Source organism: Aotus nancymaae, unplaced genomic scaffold, assembly GCF_030222135.1.
Source record: "Aotus nancymaae isolate 86718 unplaced genomic scaffold, 86718_ANA_hifiasm-v0.15.2.pri h1tg000077l, whole genome shotgun sequence".
NCBI classification, from domain to species: domain Eukaryota; kingdom Metazoa; phylum Chordata; class Mammalia; order Primates; family Aotidae; genus Aotus; species Aotus nancymaae.
Genome location: NW_026988492.1, coordinates 2239275 through 2256331, shown reverse-complemented (window position 1 = coordinate 2256331; position 17057 = coordinate 2239275). Strand labels below are relative to the sequence as shown.

The window sequence follows — 17057 nt, the reverse complement described above, 5'->3', positions numbered from 1 at the left end:
AGCTACTTAAGAGGCTGAGGCAGGAGAACTGATTGAACACAGAAGGTGAAGGTTGCAGCGAGCCAAGACCACCAGTGCACTCCACCCTAGGTGACAGAGCAAGAATGTCTCATAAAAAAAAAATCAAAATTAAAAAAATTTTTTTTAATTTACAAAAATCGTCCATTGCTATTTTTAGAAGAAAAAAAAGAAATTCAGTAATAAACCAAAGACCATGATGTAGATCCATGGAGCATGGAAGGCTGCTCTTGGGGACTGTCTGCAGTCACAGTATGCACACATACAAAGGCAGAGACGGCAGTGACATCATCTTCCAAAGATGGGGTCGCCAGCACTGCCCTTGTATGAAGACTTGTCATAAATTGCAAAATTACCCCTAATAGAAGTTTCCAACATACACTATTTGCCACTGATTCCAAACGTTTATTTATTCATTTACTCAATACTGCTTTAGTCTGGATTTCGTCATAAGCAGACCCTGAGACAAGGATTCAGGACGGTGGTTTAAGGGAAGAAACACTTGGGAGGGAAGTGGAGACGCAATAGTGAGGAGGAAAGGCTGTCACAAAGCAGTGTTACTGAGTCTGTGACACAGTGGGTAAGAGGAACACAATCCCATAGGCAAACTCTGGGACCAGGGTAGGGGCTGCTGCCTTTCGACCTGAAATGTGCACAGAAATCTCCAGGGTTGATAAACTGCACATTCTAGTGTCAGTAGATGAGGGCAGGGCCTGGGATTCCGCATTTCTGACAAGCTCCTAGTCTGAGAGTGAAGGGTGCAGACGGTATGCCTTAGTGCTATAAACCCAAGGGGTATGGGGACTGGGGTACATTTACACTGGCGCCGAAGGCTGCTCCAAGGTGGACACATCCAGCAGGCCCAGATGGAAACACAGAGCTGCCTTCCAAGGCTTCAGAGAGGCTTCGGGCACAGAGGCAGAGAATGGCCATGGAAGGGTTTGGCAATGGGGCATCTGTTACACTTACTGGGCACTGATGATGGACGCACCATGCAGTCTGCCAGGCATACAGCAAGGGAAAAACGGGTTTACATTCTCTGTCAATGTCAATGTATATTTACATCAAAAGAGTGGGACCTATCATATCTCAGGTAGGAGTGCAAATGCGAAAAATGATGCCAAAAAGCGGGCTGGACAGTGTCAGGGTGGGAGGGAGCAGGGTTTGCAATTTTGGCTAGATCCTCTAAAAAGCTGACTCTTGAATAAAGATGTTAAAGGTGCAAGAATGAACCCAGGAATACCTGAGAAAAGGGTACTCCAGGTAGAGGGAGGAGCAAGGGAAAAGGTTCTAGTGGACCCGGTGGGTTTAGGGAAGAGTAAAGTTACTGAAGGCAAGAGGGGTGGAGTCAAGGTCAGAGAGGTTGGGGTGGGGGACCAAATCCTGTGGGACCCTAAGGATTTGGCTTTTGCTCTGAGTGGCACTAACAGCTACTGGGAGGTTGAACAGAGGAGGGAAAAGTGCCTTCTGGCTGTGGCGGTGAGAATATACTGTAGGAAGCAGGGGTTGAGGCAGGGGGCACAGGGAGAGAGCTACTGCCTAAACCAGGAAGAGAGCAGACGGAGCTTCGCCCACTGGCGCACAGTAGCAGTGGTGGGGGGAAGCTGAAAAGTAGTAGGATTGCAGATGTGTGCCAAAAAACAGAGCTAATGGACTTTTGCTTTTATACATTCATAAACTGCTTGTGGGGAATAAGGGAAAATCAGGTGTCAAGGATCACTCCAAGGCTTTGGATCTAACCAACTGAAAAGACAAGAGTTGCCATTATCTGAGAGGGAAGGCTCAAGGGAGCAGCGCGCAGGGAGGGGAATCCAGCAGTGAGTTGAGAGCCTGTGAAGTTTCAGGTGTCTGGTTGATCTCCAAGTGAACGTGTCAAGAAGACAGTTGGAACTACAAATGGAGAGTTCCAGGAAAATGTCCAGGCAGGAGAGGTGAATTTGAGAGTCATCTGCCTATAGACTGTATTTAGATTGCAAAGGCTCTGTTTCTTAAGAATATCAAAATTCTGTGTTACCAAAAAGAGAGAAAAAAAGGACGATGGACTGAGCCCTGGGGCACACCAAGACCTGGAGGACAGGGAGGAGGAGGGAAAGCCGGCAGAGGCCATCTCAAAGGAGAGCAATGATTAACATGCGGCGTGCTGCTGGCAGACCACGATGAAGGATGAAAACAGACCTGGATTTCCCAAGGCAGAGGGAACTGGTGACCCAGATGAGAGCAGGATTTGTTGGAAGGGGTCAAGACTTCATTGAAGCAAGTTCAAGAGAGAATGGGAAAACAGAGACAGCAAATATACCAAAGGGTCTGCTGTGATGGGCACAAGAGAACTTGAGATCATAGTTGGAAGAGTAAGTAGGGCTAAGAGAGAATTTTCTCTAAGATGGAGGAAGAGACAGCATAGTACAAAGCAATGTGAATGGATGATCCCGTAGAGAGAAGGCAATGCCAGGAGCAGTGGCTCATGCCTCATCTCAGCATGCTGGGGGATTGCTGGAGGCCAGAAGTTCGAGACCAACCTGGGCAAGAAAGTGAGATCCCATCTCTACAAAAAATTTAAAAAGTTAGCCAGGCACAGTGGTACATGTCTGTAGTTCCAGCTACCAGGAAGGCTGAGGTGGGAGCATCACTTGAGCCCAGCAGTTCAAGGCTCAGTGAGGCATGATTGCACCACTGTACTCCTGCTGGACAACAGAGCAAGACCCTGTCTCAAAATAAATAAATAAACAAAAAGTAGTCACAGATGGGTTTAGAAGAAAGAATTAAGAATTGTTGGAGCAACGTCCTGCAAGAGGCAAGAGAGGACCAGAATGGTTTTCAGGAGCCTGGCCTTGGCTTACAGCATGGGATGGAGCGGGCAGAGGTTCCACCATTCAAAAGAAAAAAAAAAGAGCAGTCATGGATGATGCAGAAAGAATTAAGAATTGCCTGCAAGAGGCAAGAGAGGACCAGAATGGTTTGGCCCTTGGCTTAGAGCATGAGATGCAAGTGGGGAAAAGGGTCAACCATCAAAAAAAAAAAAATGCAAGCAGGTTAATAGGAGACCTGGTTATTTCACTATGATCTAAATTTTATTCTGATTTTAGTCTTTTGCTTCTCAATTGGCTATTATTAAACATGGGCTAGAAGAAAGCCAATACTCAATTAGGAAACAGGTCTCCCAGTAAATTCTTTAAAAGACTGTTTGAGAATAAAACTATTATCTTTATATACTAATTTGTGGCTTGATAAAAATACATTTAGGAATAACATGCACTTGATCTATTATATTTAATGTAAATAATATGGAGCCTTAATGGTAACAAGTAAAAGCATTCAGAAGGAATATTTCCAATATATGTTGTGGTGAATGTCATTAGCTGAGTCTGTCTTCTAAGTGCATTTTTCAATGGTGTGATAGTATTTATTTACCCTATGTTATTAGAAAGTGAATAGTCAGTAGCCTTCAATTTTCACATCAATTGCAGAAAAAAAGATTCCATTTTCCACACAGCCTGGAATTGAAATTGACTTAGCATCTCAGAACTGTCAAGAATTTCTTCTGCGAAAAGGTTTGCTTTACAGAGACTATAAAGTGGGTGTCATCCTTGACACTTGCATTCTATATTCACGCGGCAGGTCTATGGAAAAGGAACGTTAAAGAACATCAGAAAAGGTCTGAGAGGCCCGGCCGTCATGCTTTGTGCCTCCTTCAGCTTCCTCTGCATTCAGCCTGGGCGCTGTGAATGTCAGAGGTTCTCTATTTAAAACTGCTAACCAGGAAAAGAATAATACTTGAAGAATATGGTATCAGCTACCTTAGAGGTCAGTTGGACATGTAGTTTCCTGCGTTAAAAATGGAAACCTCTGTTTCAATTAAAATTAATAGAAGCATACATTAAGTCCTTAGGATTTACAAATTCATAACTCATTCCAAGGAAACCTCCCAGGGTGTTTAATTACAAAACAGCTTTCTTTGTCCAGGTGACAAACAAGAAAGCAAATAAAATCATGTAAAATCTTGCTGCGCTTCATCTGGAGAAGCGTTGCTTTTTATGTGCTTACTTTAACTGCATTCCTTAAATCATCAGCAGACTGCACAGGATGCCACTTGATATGTGAACCTGGTTATATTAATCCCCATGGCAGCCAGGCCCAAGTCATGAAAAACTAGCACAACCAAATAAACACTCTTCTGCGTGTTTCCTTACTAGAATATAACTGGGGGCTTTCCCTTGGGTAGGGTGAGGGTAGAAATGCAAACTGCTCTCAAGTCAGAGCAGAAGTCAAGCCTTCTCACAGGCACTAGACCCAATCCACAATACCCTTTATCGATGGTTTTCAAGACTTCAGTTACTTATTTTTATTTTTTATTAACATTTTTTTTTTAGAGACAGGGCCTTACTATGTTACCCAGGCTGGTCTCGAACTCCTGTGCCTGGAATTACAGGTTTGAGCCAATGCACCCAACCCACATTTATTTTCAATAAGAATGCAATGCTAACATTTTCAGGAAAAAGAACTAACTTAAATATACAGTCTCTGTCTCAAATCCTGAAAAGCCATGAATAATGAAACTGTGAATTAAGGCTTCTTACAACAGAGAAGGTTTCAATCCAAAGTGAGGACTACTGGAGATCCACCTGCACTAGCATTTGGATCTGTGATTCGAACGCTAGGCGGGCGGACTCTTTTCAGAAACATTCATGAACGAGTGTGTGCTCTCTCAACACACGGTCTCAGCAAACTCTGGGATTACTATGTGCCAAAGTAGCTTTCTTCACACAGGAAGGACTTGCTGGTTCAGCCATCCCTAAGCACAGAAATTTGTTTTTCTACACCACCACCCCACAACTGCCCATTTTTGGTCGAAACTCTAATCCACAAATGGACTGAAACCTTTGCCAAAAGGCCCTTCAAACTGGTCCATCTGGTCATCAGTCTATCCACTGCATGTCATCTCTGATGGGTGACTGCACCAGCCCACACACCTCTTTGCCTCTGCCCTGCATCATCTGTGACATCTGCCTGTGTCCCAAAGTCACTGGTGGTTACACAACACAACCAAATGGGTAGTGGCCCTTTACAGAATCTTGAAAACTCTGATTCTAACATCCAATAGGTGTGTGCTGATGATTTCTGAATACGCCAGCAGTGAGAGGACTATGGTTTTCCACTATGAAAAGGGGCCAATAAAGAAGGGAAGAAAACATGTCTCTGCCTTTTCAAGCAGTAATTTAAACCCCAAGCTTGAAATCAAGATCGAAAAGTTCTAAATGGATTAATAAGGAAATTACTAAATCATCAAACTGCTGATGTCGTAAACAAAATTCGTCAACAGCCACTAAGAATTCATTTAAAAGTAAATTTATTTTTTGTTTAAAAAACAACAACTGTGCAATATGTGCTGCTCAAGACATGTTTGGAATCGCTTTGTTGTTCATCTCTTCTCGGGCTTCAGTTTGACCAGGCTAAATGAGAGACACGGTATAGACACACAGTTAGTACAGGTGAGGAAAGCAACAAGAATCTGCGTTTGTTCTTCTTTCAGACGCCTAAGATGTATAATCCAAACTACAACGTTCGTTTTTAAAACCTGTTCATGTTCATTGTGTTCTGAAAACGATCATATTCTAAAAAGGAAAAGAGAGCAGTATATCTGATTTCAACCAAACAAGGTTACAAACTAAATTATCTATTTCCTCTTCAAAACTGAATAAAACAATGCTTCGGGACCCAGGTAATCATTCTAAATGTAATTGGAGGATTCAGTTCTAATGGTAATATTGCAACATTACTTTTGCTTTAGCTTTCTGCACTGATAGGTTCTCAGCCATCACATATGGACAACAGCTAGAAATAAATCTGAGGTATGTACAATAAGGCCTTGTCTAAGAACCTTCAGTTTTAGAGTACATACAATTCTATGACATTCAAACGGTAACAGTTCCAATTCTGCAGCAAACCAACATCAAATTGCACTAACTCTAGGGCTCGCAAAAAGAGAGCACATGATTTTAACTTCTTAATATCTGAGAATACAGTATTTTATTATCTTGCTGGTTATTTCAATTTGGAAATAAAAACTAAGGCAAAACCATGTTGCTTAAGGAGGCTGCTTTCTTTTAAAAATGAACACATTTAAAACATTAAAAAACGTATCTCCCTTCTACTGAAGTACGTACTGTTTCCTCTTTCATGACAATTTCATATAATCGTAGAATTCTCAGAAATATCCTCCAGTATTAAATTTGAATAGTCAAGTGTCTGAGAGCCAAACATATGAAAGACTCAAAATTTCTGCTGCCCACTCTGCTCTGCACTCTGCACACAGAATGATTACATTCACACGTCATGTTTACCTGTTTTGTAATCACACTCAGGTTTCTTAGATACAAAGCCGTTTTAATCAAGGTGATAGAAGCTCCTTGTGTGCAAAAGATGTAGTATGTACGAGAAGAAATTAATACAAACACGAAAAACTCTGCATTTGTTATTTGCTTCTTTATAGATTTGAATTTGGGATTTAGGACTTCCATTAAGGCGGCTTTTGTAGTTCATATACTCCATAATTTATAAACAGAAGAGTGATTCATATGACTCACAACATTCTTTCCTAGAGCTGTTTATCAATAATTAAATCATCTTTGTGACTCTCATTCAATGTGCGAAACAGAAAACCATGCTGTCTGTATATGCCGATGATTAAAAATATCTACCCAAGGTACCATCATTTCCTCTGGTACAGTTTTTAAAACAAGGTCGATTTGAACCTCATCATATTTGACCAAATATCATGAACAACCTGCTGGGGTAGGAACAGTGTATGAGTGAGGGTTGCAGGGAGGCAACAGGATGATGGGTGCGGGACAGGATGGTAGAGGGAGGAGAGCCTGTGAGCCTGTTTTTAAAGGAAAACGTCTTACTTCCTCAAACAGACTAAAGAGAAAAAGCTCATACGCTGCTATATTTACCTACAAAGCTAGACTCCCAATACCTAATGTCCCTTAGCCGTTTTCTCAGCTACAAGATAGAAACAAAAGCATAACACATACAGACACACCCCTGCTTTGCACTGCAGGCCTGCACTGGTCCTCCATTCTTGAACCCTCTTGCAAACTGTACTAAGAAATATATAAGCACGTGCATGTTCTGATGAAGCTATTTAAAAGCAGCACTGCTAAGGAAACCACATCCTAGTATCCTTAAAAGAACAAACAGAAAGGAAGAGACCAATTTTTAAACCTTACTATAGTCCCCTATGTTGTTAGGAGAGGAAAAAAAAAAAAAAAGAAGAAGAAGGAAACATAAAACAATCAACCTGAGGGTATATTCGTTTCAAATAATCAGATCCAGTGGATACGGAAGGAAGGTACTTTAAAATAATGTTTTGGAAAATCTAGCAATGCTTTAAGATAAGAGACTTCTCAAAGACTAATGACGTATCATAATAGTGTGAAGGAAGGATCAAGAGACAACATTCAATAACAAAAAAACTTATTTCATGTTTAACGTATTATTCTGAACTCATATTCAAGGGACAACATTTGGCAACCCATTGGGAAAGGGCTGACACAGCGGTTTGCAATCTGATAGAACCCAGCCATGTCCAGGGGTCCTAGACAAGATGCTGCCACTCTGCTCAAAGGTATTTACATTCACCATGTGGTGCTGTGTTGCTCTCCTGGGAGAAAAGCTCTTGTTTTGTGGAATTCCACAGACTTCCATGGTATAAACACTCCCACGATGGCAAATTTTAAGCTACCAACATGATGTCACTAACCATGGGGCTGGGAAAAGCTACACAGTAGTCATTATATAATATTAGCCCCATGTCCATGCCATAAATGTAAATAATTTCAAGAGCAGAGATCACAGTAAAGTATAGCAAAAATAATTAGGAAGGGATGCATTTTGAGTATTAATTACCTTTGCTTTTTAGATAATGTATTTAATTTTTAATATTGGATGTGTTTGACAACCAGCTTGCAAAATTTCTAAAACTTGATCAATTGGCTCTCGCCAGGCAAGGTGGGGTGACTCCGACAAACCACTGATTTCACATACCTAAAAACGTATGAATGTCTGCTATTTTCTTACCATTCTTAAACACTGGGAGAATATCAGCCCAAATTTTAGGGGAAAAAAAAATCTTCAGCCCCTGACCTGCATATAGAATTTTATTTTCAAGAATATGCAGGGTCATCTTCTTTATCATAAAGTTGGCTTTCATGATAGGTTATGGGTACAGGCTGTAGATACTGATCTAGAGAAAGCATCATGTAATGTTTGATAGGACTTCTAGAAGAGAGAGTTGTGTGGCGGTATTCTTCAAGGTCACTTAGGAACAATACACATTTCTCCCATACTCTCTGCTCCTCTGGTCCCAGATAGAAAGCTCTACCATAGGCCTTTCTTCTGGAGTTGCAAGTTACAGAAAAAGATCACTTAAAATTAACGTAATTCTAAGATACAAGAAGTGTATTTTTTATTCCACGACCAACAGAGCACTTTATCTATCAGATGAATGTTGGCTGATGAATGAAAACCAACAAGCCACTAGCTTTCAGTAAGATGTTAGGAGAGCCCCTGGAAGTGAGAATGTGCTACAAGTCTCAGGGGAAGTTTTCTCCCATCTCTAACCCTATAATTTGAAGAAGACAGTAGTATAAATTCCTTCCATGTTAATTGATGGGCAGCAGCCTTATTTCTGTGGACTGTGGAGGTGCCAGTTTATGAGTTGGCTGTCTGCACATACAGTATGAAAAGGCCCCTGGCTAACACAGAAACTGAAATAAAGTGGCAGCTGGAGCAATTTCTTCCTGTATGATTCTTGGACACAGAGTATAATGAGGAAACATGATCTGACCGAAAATGCATTTGGAGGGAGCGCTATATAAACAAGAAAAACTCTAATGAAAAACTATGAAAATCCCAAAGTTCTGAAGCACTAAGAGACAGAAATCCAAACATATTGAAGAAAATACTGCTCATAGGCCAGGCTTTGTGTTAATGTAAGTCTAGAGTTAATTTCCTTCTTCTATGCACTTAACTTAATCGGACATCTACAGAACACATCTGTTGTGCTGTGTAGCCTTCAGGCTGGGCCATGGTTCCTCGACTTTCCAGGTCTGACTTATCCATAACTCCATGAGCTACTGAGGTCAATTTCAGGATTGTAAATCAACAAATTCTATGAAAATGAAAACTGTTGTTCACATTTTGCAATTTAAAAAAAAGTTTTCTTAATAGGAAGGGGTCCATAATGCAGGATAACTACTTTTTGAAAAGTCAAATGACTGTGCTGTATGTTTTCAATTTCAAACCGTCACCTTGATATGTTTAGGGGTTTAATTTATGGAACAATCAAGCAATCTTTATATTTAACATTAAATGCCTGAATATTATAAATCATCTTAGATGAACATTTATGGGAGAGTTTCAGTGCAACTTCTGAACAAGTTGTCACTTTTATTGTATAGCAATGATTTGAAAAAAATGATATGCTAAGTAATCCTAGAGTATAATTTAGGTGCACAAAAACAACTGTCAAGAAACAGCTAGAGACCACATTTAATGAAATCTTTACAGACTGAAGTAATAAGTATTAAATTAATCAACACAGCTTAATTGAAGCTCTATTTGTAACATTTTTTATTAGACTGGTTATTAATGAACCTTTAAATGCTACCACTAAGTTGAGCTCTCTGTTTAAATTTAAATAATGAACCATTGTTCACACACAAAAAAAGAACAAACACTGCTTTAATAGCCCTTTGTCTCAATGGGCTTTCACTCTTATGCATAACTAATATACAGACAAGTCCCTCCTACCTCTCAACAATTATTTACATGGTTGGCAAGACATCATCATTTAGGCTGCTAAAATAGTCTGAAATACCTAACATGAAATCCATAACAAAGTAAAAATGCAGTAAGTAAAGATTATATAAGAATTTTGGTTGACTTCAAAGATAATGTTTTCAAATCTGTGCTTTCAGCGCTTTTAATTTTTTCTTTTTTTTAAGAGAATAGAATGATCTAGCTATGATGCCCAGGCTGGATTTGGAATCCTGGGCTCAAGCATTCCTCCCAGCTCAGCCTCCCAAGCAGCTGGGATTACAGGTGTGCACTACTGTGTCCAGTTTTTACTACTTTTTGCTAAGCTCACACTCCTGTCTGTGTAAGCAGATTCTGGTTTGGACGGTAGAGACTTACCTGAACATGTCTCCCAAGCCCTTCAGCATGCCCTTCTTGGCTTTCATTTTATCCTTCTCCTTATCTCTATCTTTCTTCTTTTCTTTTCCAGTTTTATCTTTTTTTCTATCAGTCTTATCACCTTTCTCTTGGTTTCCATTCATTTGTCTCTCCAGAGAGTGGGAAGGCTGATCACTGGCTGTGGATACAGACTCTCTCCCTGATCTTGAACTTTCTTCTGTGTCTTCTTCCACTTGGAAGGAAAGAAAAAAAACAATAGGGACACAGTGAACCAACGCAACAAAAATAATAAAGCTAAAATACACTCAAGGACTTTACTTCCCCACACTTTTATTGCAGTATGGGCCTGCCAGCAACATGGACTGCAATGATGTTTAACTTTGAGTAGAATTAAAATGGAATATGGGATACGGATGCCTCCTTGGTGAGGATCGTGGGCCAAGTCGGTAGTAGAGAAGCAGCTTCCTGGTGGGACACTGATGCACCCACAGAAACACCCTCTAGAAATCCGACTGTTCACTACCGTGGGGCCCAGCAAGACCTTGTTATACAACACAGACCTCTAAGGGTCCAGTGAACTATATTTACAAGATGAAAATAAAGAAAACAAGCAGCCCTTCCCAAAGTGCTTCCTTTCTTCTTGGGTAAGAATAATGCGCATACACTCTGGCCCCTCATTAATTTGCTGGACTACACCATTCAAAGTCAGCAGGACTTCTTTCCTCAGGCTCCCAAACACACCCATTTAGAATTGCTGCATGTGGAAGAGCAGATTATTTTGGCTCTGCACAGCCTCTGTAACTTTTCTTTGCATAAGGCCAACATCAGAAGTAAATGCTACTGAATGTTCCAATCCTAAACAATCTTGCATGCCTATCTGCACCATGGAGCTGAACAGAGGCAGAGGGAGCCATGAAAATAAATAAATCAATAAGCTCCCTTCTCTGGACTTTGCAGATAAAAGATCTACTTAGGGATAACAATGTTCCATTCCTTGAATCGACACTTCCTAAGCACATGGTCCAAGGGCACTTCAATACCCCAAAGTTTTTGCCATTGAAAGAATGAGAAGTAAGTGAAGTAGGTTTCCACCTACCAAAAGAGCTTTAAGGGTTTCTCTATTGAGTAAGAAGCAGAAAGGCAAATATGAACAGCCATTCTCAGAAATCTTCTTTTGAGACTAGTCACCTAAAGTTCTCCTCCAAATACAATGAGAATTATAGGGGCTTAAGGTTAATTTATCCTTGAATTCTGAAGTCATTTTTCTTTTCCAGCATCAATAAAAAAAGTATGAATCAATATTTTTGAGTTTCTTGTAAAAAAGAGTCAAACAGAATAGTTTAGCCTCTTCCCAAACTTTTGCAAAGAACTGACCTATAAATCAAGTTAATATATCCTCAGTAAAATTCAGTCCTGCCTTTCCACCAGCAAGGAGCATGTTCTTCTTCTTCTTTTTTTTTTTTTTTTTGAGATGGAGTTTTGCTCTTTTTTTGCCCAGGCTGGAGTGCAATGGCATGATCTTGGCTCACTGCAATCTCTCCCTCCTGAGTTCAAGCATTCTCCTGCCTTGGCCTCCTGAGTAGCTGGGATTACAAGTGTCCACCACCACACCTGGCTAATTTTTTGTACTTTTAGTAGTGATGGGGTGTCATCATGTTGGCCAGCCTGGTATCAAACTCCTGACCTCTGGTGATCCACTCACCTAAGCCTCCCAAAGTGCTGGGATTACAGGCATGAGCCACCACGCTCAATGCAAGGAACACTTTCATTAGCAATACACAATTATCATGGGTATAATAAGACCAGCTGAAATGGTCCTGATAGCTTACATTTCTGCCATTAAACCCTCACAAATCTGAAAAGAAACTGTCAAGTGACAGGACAGCTATGCCCAAGTAATACAGTTGCTTTTTATTGTTGTTGTTTAAAAAAGCCAGCTATTTGTCATAATGCAAAAAACAAAGCTCAGAATTCTTCTTCTTAAGACATTTGATTAAAAGCTTAAGTCAACACATTTCCTACCCCAGCAGGTCGTGTCCCAGGTAGAGACAAAGAGTAAAAACATCTCTGTGCCTAAATCTGGAAGCTACTTTGGACATTTTCTACACCAACTTCAGTTTCCTGCAGTACATGACCTTCATGAATTCTTTGATCAACTCTGTTTGTGACTGCCTGATTCCACACTTCATACAGCATATATTTGGGTAATCTATCATCCAGTCACTACACAGTCTGCCCAGAAGATAATTCCAGCAGTCAGCATTGCATTTCAGAAACCAATTGTCAGTCCTCTGTGGTCACTGTGACTTGTGGCTCATAGTGATGAAATCGCTCAAGAAGCTAGATCAAATGTATACAGGGAGTATGGGACTGGCTAGCAAGCATATACATGACTTCAGAAAGGTTAGCCTCCCTCTCTATTGCAAGTTATCTCATTGTAAGCCATTCTCTTCCTTCAAAGGACATGGTAGCTTTTAAGAAAATTTGCTCCCTTTCCTCTCTAAATAGAATTGTGCAGGTTTATTAGAAAAAGCCAGTTACAATTAGTGATATAGTGAAAATCCATAATCTTACAAATAATACTGAGTTCAGGCTACAATTTCTTGTAGTGTATACAGTGCAGGGAAAGAATATCCTGGCAACTGGCCCAAGGGCTTGCTAATTATGTGCAGCCTTTTCAAATGAGCGCTCCCCCAAAGAATGTAAATACAGCTCAAGCAGGGTTGCAGTGTGTTGCTTAATGCCGTTGAACATGGCTGTGCTCTACCTGCTTGTGAACCACTACTTCAGCACTTCAACACTTTGAGATACGGGTGTGGCCACAAGTTTCAGACAATTGATCAAATCATTATAGAACAATTCCCAAAAGTTCTCTGGAGCTATAAAAACCTAGGTCTATTGGTATACTCAAGACAAATAAACGGATACTAGTGAATTTTCTATAACTCTGCATGGAAGCCTCCTTTCACCTATACTTCCATAGCCCTTTCTTTGTATAATCTATTATTATTGCACTTCTCATATGACATCACAAACATATCTCCCTCCCATTCTCTAAGCTCCTAAAATGAAGACGGTGGGGCCAACAGCAGCTGCTCATAAGTGGCTGTGTAAATGAAAGACTACTGGTGAAAACTAACTTGTGACATTATCCTGACCAAACTTTATCTAATTTCCAGGTATCACCATTCTTCTAGCTTTAGAAAAATGCCTCGAATCAAGCCTGACAAGACTAGCTACAACCCAGCTAGAGTAACAATAGGTAAGAATGCGCGTGGTATTTGCTTTAGCTCTAATTGGTTTCTGGTATATTTTCATGCTATTGTTAGTGCTATATGCATCATCTAATAGATTTTACAGCCCTCTACAATGTCTGAAACTATAAACAGAAAAATGAGCTCAATAAATGTAAATGATTTAGTCTTCCACAGCAAACATTATCATAAATCATGAATGGAACTATCAGCAGCAATTCTGTTAGTTTTCTGCCTAATCGTTTTGGCAGAAGTTCAAGGGGCATATGTCGGCTCTTGGCTTGGGAACAGAATAATGGCAGTGCCTTCACAACTCACTATATGCTGAAGTCATGTTTGTTGCCAATTCTTTTCATATTCAAAATAATTTTCTGGTGTATGTAACACAACTTATTTTCTAAAGTATGTGAAATAAAGTTAGTATGAATTCATTTATTAGCTTCAGGTTCCGTATCCTCATTTTATGAAATTAAAACTCCTACCTCTATTTCATGCCCCAAGAAAGTGGACTGTTTAAAATGACACTTGCGCATTGGAGGATTCTTTATGCTTGTTCTGAACATTCTAATTTAGATAATACATTATCACAGAAACTCTTCTGGGGGTATACTGATTTAACTAATCCCTTTGAATGCCAACTAATTAAAAATATTTAGCAATATGTAGCTTCATATGTACAAACATAAGATGTTCTTTTAAAGTACTGCATTATATATACTTCAAACTCTGAAATTATTTGATAGGGAAAAATAATATTTATCCTGCTCCTATGCAGAAACATTGTAGTTTTAAAAGCTCAAATAAATTGGTTACACATGGTTAATTTTTGAAAAAATATACATATCAAAGTCAATGATGTACTAGTCAGATTTTAAGTGTTAAAACAAATCTGTACATTTAATACAAGCTTTATAATTAGGTACATAAAATATCTTTATTCCCTTAAACTAAGAAAACATAACACATTCATAGAAACAATTTTTCAAGTAAGAAAAGTGCTAGTAATGTATCAGCAATAAATGGCTTGATCTATTGTGTTCATACAGCAAATTACAAGGCAAGAACTAATCATAAATCTACATTTAGATAATGTACTATTTTAAGTGCTATATACATATCTTGATGTTTTTCCTCTTTAATTTTGCTCATTTTGACCAATTATTTGCTTTCCTTTTGCAGATAGCCTACACAAAGAAAGATGATTATCTCCTTCTAAACAAACAGAAATTTCTATTTTTGACAACATTTCTGCCTATTTAAGCTGCTCTATGCACTGAACTATCAGCTACGTTTCTATGTGATTACCTATAAAGACAGGTACTTTCAAGTTTCTTTTTTTAAAGAAGGTGTAGCATGAAGCTGCTTATTTCTCTTTAATGTGGCACAGTCATTCTGCAATTAAGACGTGCCTAATTACCATGTTTTCAACAGATGCAAATGTAGCTCAATTAAAATTCTAGTCCATGTTACAAATTAAGCCACCCAACTCTGAAGGGTATCATGTTAGGACTGGATCACCAAGAAGTTTGGAAAAGATTGGGCATTTACGTGGATCGGGAATTTATGATGGAGAAAATGACTTCGGGTTTTCATTGAAGTGTAAAGTTCTGCAGCTTCTGCCACAAATAATCTATTTCCATCTAAACTTTACAAACATTTTATGGTCAAAGTTGACTCAAAGCCTCAAGGTCAGTAGAGTCTATTTTTTCCCCCATTGAGAAGTGGTGCTACTGTTGATACTGTAATGATTTCTGTTGGCTGATTATCCAAAATCCGTTTCTCCCTTTCTTCTTCCTAATAGAACTCTGTGTTCAGGAATGCAACCTAGCTCCAAGGGGTGAATTCATTACTAAGTTTATGGATACAATACCCCTGCAGATTTGTCAGTCCAAGGTTATCAGACCAAGAATGGCCCCAATGGACTCAATGGACAGATCCCAGGCTTAGGAAGGGCTCTTCCCCTTCTGTTGGACAGGAATGACAGTAAAAGGCCTCTGAGCCCTAAAAGTACCCTATGGATAGCTGAATTATGGAATTATCCTGTGGGTAGCTGACTCATGGAAAGCAGAGCAGAAGGGGCAGGAAAATATTGGGTCTTTGGAGAAATCTCCCTGAAGCTACCCAACTCTAGATTCAAGTTATGCAGGAAAATATATTTCCCTATTGTTTGAGTTGGTCTGAATTGCATTTTCTATTACATGCAGCTGAAAGCATGTGAATAGGTACACTGCATAAAGCAAAGTGTTAGAGCAGCTGTGGAATATCTATTGTGTTATTTGTCACAAGTGTATAATTTAGCAGTAAATATCATTTTAGGTAGCTTTGGCAATTTTACTAGATTTAAATCATTTGTTTAGATTTGCTACTAGATTTAAATGAATTGTTCAATAGGTATAAATAGAGACATACAACACCAAAATAACATAGTGTTACTTCTTATTTAAAACTCAACAATACTCTCCTCTGAGGGAGAGGCCCCAAAAAGCATTATTAAATATTCACTGAGCAATTAAGTGAAGGACTGAATAAGCAGCCAGCAATATGAAGAACTGCCCTTTGCTGCACCCTATTAACAACGAACTACCCTAGTATTAGAAATACTTAGGAACACAGATTCTCGAGCAATTTACAAATTACATTGAAATATAAAGGATCAGATGTAAAAGTTCTACACAGGATGACTCAGTCTTCACAAGCTATCATCTTGAAACAAGACTTTTAAGTTAAAATGAAACATTCATTATAGAAAATTTCACTAGATTTAGTAAATGCATTGAGCACTACCAATTTCTATTAGTGTTAGGTGAAAAACAAGGTAACAAAAATAAATGAGGACTGGACTTTCAGCCACTGCAAACTCCTGCATAGGAATCAAAAACACTGGGGACATAAATCTTATTTTTATTTCTTATTTTGGTGGAATACTTTGACTTTGGAAGAGGAAGAAAGATGTAGGAAATGAACAGCTAGTGACACACAGATGGTGTCGAGTAACAGGATCTGCTGTTCTGGACTCTGACTTTTAACATTAGAATGATGAGCTCCTGGCAGCAGAAAAACTTAGCTTTTTCTGAACACCAAAAAAATGAAACCACACACACACACACACACACACACACACACACAAAGCTGGCATGAGACAGGGAGACTTAGAGCTTTTAGACTAATATGTGGGGTGAGAATCATAACGGATAGGATGAAGACTGTGAGGATGCAAAAAGCTATGAAAGAATCAGGTGACATTTATTAGTGGTATTGTACAGTGGTTTCAGCAACTGGAAGGAAGTTGAAATAGATGACTCCTCAGACACTCTACTCTAAAAATAGCTTTCTTTCATGTTTTAAAAAAACCTTTCAATATATGTGGGTGGAGGAAGAAAAACAATAGAATCACTCTTTTAAAGAGTTATCACCAGAAACCTTTCTTCACTTTTACTTGACATTCTAAACTTCTCTTTAACCCAATCCCCTAAACGAAGCAGGTAAAATGCTCCCACAGATAATGGTAGAATGTCACCTCTATTATCCCTCCCTTCCCAAGACAATGTTGCAGAGCAGGCACAATGAGGGTCACACCCTCAATATTCTGAA

The 17057-nt window shown here is 39.3% G+C and overlaps 1 protein-coding gene across 20 annotated transcripts in view; it reads right to left on the bottom strand.

The window, feature by feature from the left end:
* PARD3 (par-3 family cell polarity regulator) overlaps positions 1 to 17057 on the bottom strand; it is a 704358-nt gene that overhangs the window by 197542 nt on the left and 489759 nt on the right. For 18 of the 20 annotated variants that reach the window (XM_021665196.2, XM_021665212.2, XM_021665198.2 and 15 more), the window contains one exon: positions 10213 to 10444. In XM_021665196.2, the coding sequence (XP_021520871.2) occupies positions 10213 to 10444 (232 nt within the window). Of the gene's footprint in view, positions 1 to 5345; positions 5466 to 10212; positions 10445 to 17057 lie in introns of those variants that run through there. The other 2 variants (XM_021665213.2, XM_064368477.1) reach the window with 1 other exon arrangement.